The following is a 7,834-nucleotide window of genomic DNA, read 5'->3' as shown; positions in this document are numbered from 1 at the left end:
TACACTATAAATAGGCGCTCCTTTTTCATATGGTTAGGTTGCTTACAGGTCTGTCTGTCTCAAGGTGAAGACATTCATTGTTGCAACGAGTGGGCCACGGCGTGGCGCGCTGCCGCACTCAATGCGCGACTGACGATTGACGTCTAAAGCGTCAGTCGAGGGCCGAGGTTACGCCCCGGAGCTGGATCACCGTATTGCGCGCACTTCAAGAGCTAAAAAAACGTTTGGGTGGAAAAATGGCCAAGATGCCACTACTCAAGGGAAAACGCGCGAGTATGAAGGCACTCTGTATATTGCCTGCACTCAGTTTAACGCTCGGTAGATTATTCTATGGCCACCGCGTGTCCCACTGCCACCGTAGCACATATATTGGGCAAATGTGAGGATCATGATTGACTAGAAAAAACACAATGGACAAAGACAAGACAAAACGTCGTCTTTTTCTGTTCGTTGTTGATTTCGTTTTATTTCTGTAGCTTACCAGCACGCTCCATTTCGTCGAGTTTTCATATGAACCTAAGAAGGGTTCAAATTGTAAAAGCACCATTTACTTATGTGTTAGCCATCAGCGACAGAATACAAGGCCTTCTTTTTTTTAATATGTTTAATAATATACGAAGGAATATGAATTATATTCCTTCTTTAGAGATTCAAAACCTTCTTGCTTTCATCCCGCAACTTGTGCTTCTGTATCTTTCCGGACACCGTCTTCGGGAAAGATTCCGCAAAGAGCACGTATCTCGGAATCTTGAAATAGCTGATCTGAGAGAAAAGAAAACAAGTTTGTTAAACGTGATGTTATGCCAAAATAAAATGTACGCTATACGAACCAGATTGCAATGAACACGTTTTGTCACCATATTTACCAAATAATAATTTCTTCTAATAAGGTCTAAATACTTTAGAACTTATTAGGTCTAAAGTATTTAGACCTAATAAGTAATAGTGCAGAGTATTCTCTTGTGTCACTAGGTGGGAATGTCTATAATTTTCACACTAGTCGCCGACAGGATAGGGTGTCTCATTGGGAGGTCCGACCTCGAACACTCGCTCGTCGCCTGCCGACGTGCTTTGGAAGCACGTGAGCACTCGCGAAACGCCGAAGCACTGCTGAAGGTACGAAGCTTGCGCTCATGGCGGGACAGTTGAAACCCCTCACCACCCTTCGCATCCAGTCAGTGGCCCTTTCGTCTGTGGCGCTAGGAATTGGTAAAAACCCGTTCACACACTTGCATATGACCGAAAACACACTGGCACGCTGGTGCCATCTATGAGGTGACCCTGGAACAGCATGTGAGTAGAGCGAAGGATTTGAAGTATTTGCGTGAACAAATGTGCATACTGTCTATAAGAAATGTTCGTTTATAACGTTCTTCAAGCGCTAAAAAAAAAATTGAAGCAAGGAAAAATATATAAACGAAACTGCAAGTTTCGCCTCCTCTCGCCATAAAAGATTCCAAGAGATCTATGGCGAAATATGAATGGTAATAAATTGTTATAAAATTTTCTCAGTGGATTAAATATCAGCACCTGAGTATACCTACGAAATGCCTGACCAAAATAATAATTTCTTCCGAGAAAATCAATCTTGAAGTTTACGCGCACACTTCCGTATCACTGGCAACTGGCTCCACTGCCAACAACGACCAGGGGCGCTCGTGACGTCAATAGTTTTATTTGAGACCAGACGACGCTCCCTCCTTCACGACGTTGTGCTTTGTAGTAGGTAATGAACATTCGTGGTTTTGCGAACTGTGCCTGGTTTAGACTATTTGAGGCAGGCAATGGAGGGTGGAGAAATTGGTGATCTGCTGTGGGGTGCAATAACACCACGAGGAAATGCAGCGGGGTGACATCTAGCTGATTTTGACTGAGAAGCTTCTGCGACAGAAGGGGATCCGAGCAATCGACGACAACGCTGGCTCTATTGGTGACGTGCGCAATTTAAAGCGTCGTCGTGGTCGGCCTGCCTCCATTGGCCAAAGGCTGACTATGACGTCAGAAAAGGATTTCTCATCGACGGAAATAAAAGTGATGGAAGAAGTTCAATTATGCCGGTGTTTAAGACCGCGATGATTTCAGGCTTCCACCATGCTAATTAGAAGCACCATCGAACTTGTTCACAAGGTAACGTAACGAGACGAGAAGGAAACGTAGGGGGGCGCCACCAAAACATCTCACCGCCAATAGCGTTTGCGTCGTGCTAGCAAACAAAACCTTCCATGGCATTCTGATTCTGAGGCGGCATATCTAAGTCCATATGTCGGCGGAACGCGAATGCAGCCGCCACGTGTTGTCCGCTTGGAAGCGATGCAGGCGGATCGATTGCGAACAGCGAATCGTCTGCAATCTCGTGGTGAAAATCTTGAAGTGTTTGCTGGTCGTTGCATGACTCAGACGAGACTGATGAACAGTAGTCTATTATTTCCCACTGACGATCGCGAGGGCCTTCTAATTGCTTCTGGAGCTGGGCGAAACAGACTCAACCTGCCCATGTGCTGATGTTTATGCAACATCTGACGGCACAACAAGACGACGAACAACTAAACTAGCAGGTTAGTTTCGGTTTCGGTCATATCATAATTCTATAATTAAAATTATATAAAAAGGTTTTTCGCGAAATTCATGTACTGTCCTATGCTGAGTTCCTTGTGATCTCTTAGAAAGTATGTCTAGTGGAAAACGTTAAAATTGACGCCGGAGACACACGGTCGTAGCTAATCGCACGAGTTTGAACCAGCCTTAAAAGAAATTGAGAGGGAACGTTTAGCGACAGGTGCGTGATAGAGAAAAGAAAGCGCAGAAGTCTGCATGATAACAAAAATAGAAGGCTGCAGGAAAGGTGTTCACTAATGGAGAAGCTATATACTGGCCCATTGTCTCGCTTGGATACCGATTCCGTTGGTTGTGAAACTGGGACATCTGCAGGCCACGCTGAAGTGAAGAACCCGAAGCCGAATGGGAATTGTCGGGTGAATGTAATTGTTCCGGTTTGTTACCAGTTGACTATAAAAAATAAAATGTATGCTTGCAAAAAAAAATAAAAAATCAGGGTGCAAGCAAGTTGGTGAAGGTTCAGCAAGATGACGTTACCCGAGACTCCGGTCTCGTAAAAAAAAAACAGTCTTGGGTAAAGTCACTAAAATATGCTTATATTAGCCTAAAACACGACTATCACCGCTCGACCGTCTGGCTTCCGAATTAAAGTTCCAAAGCAAGCCGAAAACAACAGATGCTCATTATTCGAGTAACTTGATTATATCGCATACCTTGCCCTTGCAGAAGCCTTTGACGTCTTCCTCGCTTAGAGATTTCCCAGGTTTTAGTATAATCCAGGCGCAGATCTCCTCTCCCAGTCTCGAGTCTGGGACTCCCACAACCTGCGTGGTCGAGACCAGAGACGGACAATAAGTTCGTATCCCGTATGAACTCTACATCCGACCTGTGGATTCAGCTCGAACTCATCAGGCCATCTGCGTTGTTCAACAGGCACTGCCAAAGCGAGAACGGCAGAGAGGAGCTTCCCTTGTCCCGCCTCCAGCGCGAGCTTCCCAACTTCGACAATGCTTTGGCATATCGTGCACCTCCAGTACCCTGACGTAACCAAAGCACGGCGGAAGGCACAGAGCGCGTGATGGAGGCCGGGCGTTCGAAGGACACGCCCTGCCTTTTTCATTCTGGCAGTGACTATAACTCGTACGGATATATTCGAATCTGGCAGGGTCGTGCAACAATATTCCCCCGGAATGTTTTTCACTTTACACGAGCTTACTGGCATTATGGGGGGACCCAAGTACACTCGCACGCAATGTCAATGACCAAGAAACTCCTTTGTTAATTGCGGTGTAATTTCAAGGAGAAAAACGAGCGTTTTCTTTCAATCTCTTCTTCGGAAAACTTGATGACGTAGTTGGCGCAGTCACTCCGGCTGTGTTCCAAAATTTACTCGATCCGACTCCGTAGTAAAGGTTTCGTACCATGGTGTTTCGAAACTTACTCGCGCTTACTCGATGACGTAAGAGCTCGCATTCCAAAAGCGGGTTGTTTACTGCGGAGTCATTACTCACGCTACCCTCCTCGATCGGGGGGTAGCGCCGGATCAAATCGAGTAAATACGTCCCGTGATCTGTTTGTCGTCTGCTTTCTGCGCCGACAGCCGTCAGAGCTCGCTTGCTCCGTTGGCTTTGGCGGCGGACGTTGAAAATTACAAATATTGAGGTGCAGCCATTTATGTGTGGTTATTGCGATTTGCTGCTTTCAACGCAGCAATTGACTGCATTGCATCCAGACCGTGCACCTTCCCCGGGTAGGTATGCCAGTTGTTATTATCAGAGTGCGAGAGTAAAAGCTTCTCCGCATCCTCGGCGTTGGAGGAAATGCTGTATTTTCACGTTCGAAGTTGAAAAACTCCGAACCGCCTGAATGATATGGAAGTATTTTTTGGTTCCCCCAGAGTGTGTGTAATAAGAGGATAACACTTGTGAAGCGGTGAAGGCTTCGAAGATTTCGTGTATATGAACAGTCAACAACCCCTCCCCAAGAAATTGCTTATAGCGGTTTGGAAGTTTTCTTCTTCATTTTGTAATCATATTCGCGTCCAAGCGAACGTACGTTACATATCTCTGTTGAGAAAGCCCCCTGAGTTGCACCGCTACACCGTGTAGAAGCAGTTTCTGCAAAACCTAATCGGTGCAAATGGACTTCTTCCAAAACCGACCCGCCCCATTGCGGCGAAATATCGCGCAGTGCACTTTGGGAACTAGTTGGCCACTCAGTTTCGGTTTCGATCAAGCAGTCATGCTAACACGCCGCAACCGAACGAGCTGCTTGCGTTTTCGATTATCTGACTGCTTACGAACGTACAATACACTCATTCTCGAGCGACACAAAACGAAGACCGGGGCACTTTCCTTGGTTCTTGAAACACCGGTTATTATGAGTGCCTATGCAAATGTAGTAAGGCGTGGCTTAGTCACCTCACCCCACGAGTGCATCTTTGAGTTCAATTTTAATAATCCCGTCTAGTACCAGTGAACTACGACTAAAATTCGGTGACCTTGAGCCTTACAAGTATTTTGTTTGCCAAACGTCCGCTGCTTGTTACTTCATCAGGCGAAAAGCAAGCCGCATCCTCACAGGAGTATCAATGTTGAGTCCAGCGTTGACGCATGAGCTTCTAAGGAAACGCAATAAATTCGACCTCACTACCGCACAAAAGTTGCTATGATGTCTTCTTCGTGTCATCATATATCTCCCACCAGCGCCGTAGTCTTTCCATTTTCCGGGTGTGTGTGTGTGGGGGGGGGGGGGGGGGGGGGGGAGCAGGCTGAGAAGTTTTCTGCGTCAAGGGGGGGGGGGGGGGCTTTAACTTCTAGCCAGAACTGGAGATTGAAGCTAACGAAAGGCACGCTGGAATTCAATTTCCCATGTATTTTGTCAATGAAGGCAAAAGGGCGTTATTTTGTTTACATGCCACTACAAGAAGCTCGTTACGTAGCACGTAAACAGCGTCTCGCTAAGGATCATGGCCCGGGCACGGGGGGGGGGGGGGGGGGGGGGCTGATGAAAGATTTTATGCTGGTAAAAGATTAAGTTTTCCCAAACGCTGAGATAGGCTAGCTGCAACGGAGTCCCTAACAAGCGTCCCCTATTCCACGCTAAGCCTTTTTGCGCTTTGAACAATTTTGTCCGTTTGGCGCACCGATAGGGGTTCATGCCCGTCCGCCGCACTTCCGGCGAACTGTGCGACATTCTTCACACAGATGCTCGACTTTTGCTCTCTTAAAACGGTTTGTATATGTGAATGGTGCAGGATAACTTTATGCGCATACCCGATGTTGAATGTTAGTGGAATGCAAGCGGGTGGGGACTTCACTTCGTGCAGGGCTGCGGGACAGTACAGATAAGAGATAAGAAGTGTGTTAAAATTGAGCTTTTCAATGGCGCCTCCGAGTTTTTCCTCGCGTACTCAGGCGTATTAAGAAAAACTATAATCGCAAAAAGTAATATTTTGTCTAGGGACGCACGAAACAAACAAATTTCCCGATCAACAACACTAATGTGAAGGCGCGAGCTCGATGTATGCATACTTATTGGTTGCTACAGCTTATTGATTCGTAAACAACTTGGGCGCGCGACTCTCGCATTCTTCTTCAACTACCACAAAACACTTTTAGTTTATGTCAAATAAAATTATTGAAAAGGTTCCCGAAATGCTCTCTACCTAATTCCCAGCACTGGCTCGTCCACATACCTCGAAACGCTGACAGAAAGGTTCAAGTACAAAAATACAACAAGCATGTGTTAAGACAAGCTATACGTCTTAGGCTTGTGCTAAAGCTTCGAGGTCTTGCCATTTGGGTCAGTTTAGAGACCACAAATGACGCTCTCGGGACCAGAACACATGAGATAACGTTAATATTCCACAATCTCTGTATACTCTCTTGTCGACGTGTCGATCGAAACCGAAACCATGCCACACTCCTCCCTGGCCAACTAGTTCCCAGAGTGCAACGCGCGCCGTGTTGCATGCAGGGCTTTATGGAAGTAGTCTATTACGAGGCGTTTAACATATGCGTTTAAGGCACCTGGACTAGATTTCCAGCGATCGCGCCGATTAATAAAAACATTTTTTTTAATGTCTAACTGAAAGGAGTAAGTAATTTTGATCTCAATATACAACCAACAATTAAGGTTAGCAAAAGAAGCTCGACCTCAGAAAACACTGCGTCGTCATTAATATTATCGTCTTTTCGAGTTCTTTCTCTATGATCCAAACATATCGTCTGCTATTTTCAGCAATGGCTGCTGTGTTTTTTTGTTCTTTTTCCGTAGCCCAAGACAATGCCAATTCGCGTAGTACCCAGGTGATTATCCCGGCCGTTCCAAAATCGAGTTACCGATCGTTTATTCGCGATATCACGTGGTATGACCCGCTGACGTGGGAAACAGGTTCCTCGGGTAAGGTTTGGAACATAGCCTCAGCGTTCGTGCATATGGCGCGTTTTTACTTGATTTACAAATTCATTAACACGGGTGTTTAGGGCTGTGGGGATTGCACGCTTAGCTAAAAATTTATAACCCTACATCGACTTGCAATCGTGTTAGTAAAGGCTAGAAATTATACTTCACTGGATAAATTGCTCACTTAACACGCGAACTGGCGCAGCCACATTCCAAGGGCCTGCCGACCTCGTGGTGCCGAAAGAAATGCTTTCACATTTAAAATAATTCCTGCGAAACGTCTGATTATAGTTTCTTTGCTCTAAAAACAAATAAGAAGTTATTGATATATTGATCTAAAGGTTGATTTTAAATAAAACGTGTGCATCAATTTTTAAAAAGGTAATGTGACTTAGGTATTCGTATCGTTTCGGTTTCAGCTGTGTCCCTTGATGCGCATCTGATCTGGGGTTGTTATGCCTATGTGCCGTGTAACACCGTAAAACTTAGTTGAGCTCAACGAGTTGGGAGATGCCAACGATCTTTGGCTAAATGATAGTTGAGAGGACTAGTGTATCTAGGGTATTAAAAGGACGATGAAATGAATTTCAGCTTCTTCCTCAGCTTCAATTCTCAACTCGAACGCGCGAAATGACTAATCCCGTGGTTGTGCCGTGCTTGAGCACGTGATCCGATGACTCCAAGCTTCCATCTTGTCGGCACTCATTGCCCACGAACTCCAATTCAAATATTTGTCAACGAGACAGCGAGGCAGCACAAGTCCCTTTAGGGAGGTGCAAATTTGTCGCGTAAACGCGTCTACAGCCAAGAAGCTTTGACTAAATAAAAAGAATCTATGGCCTCCCGTCAGTCAGCGGGCTAGCTTAAGTAG

General features: G+C 45.7%; 1 protein-coding gene across 1 annotated transcript in view; it reads right to left on the bottom strand.

Annotated features, from left to right (window-relative positions):
* Positions 1-589: 589 nt before the first annotated feature.
* Positions 590-7,834, bottom strand: part of LOC120836340 (medium-chain acyl-CoA ligase ACSF2, mitochondrial) — a 56,944-nt gene continuing 49,699 nt past the window's right edge. Inside the window, exons 13-14 of the mRNA XM_040222086.2 lie at positions 3,270-3,380; positions 590-762 (exon numbers count right to left, since the gene is read on the bottom strand). Of these exons, the coding sequence (XP_040078020.2) occupies positions 643-762; positions 3,270-3,380 (231 nt within the window). The 3' untranslated portion in view covers positions 590-642. The remainder of the gene's footprint in view (positions 763-3,269; positions 3,381-7,834) is intronic.

This window comes from Ixodes scapularis, unplaced genomic scaffold, assembly GCF_016920785.2.
Source record: "Ixodes scapularis isolate PalLabHiFi unplaced genomic scaffold, ASM1692078v2 PGA_scaffold2__306_contigs__length_199485367, whole genome shotgun sequence".
NCBI lineage: Eukaryota > Metazoa > Arthropoda > Arachnida > Ixodida > Ixodidae > Ixodes > Ixodes scapularis.
Note: the sequence above shows the minus strand (reverse complement) of the source record. Positions and strands in the feature narration are given on the sequence as shown.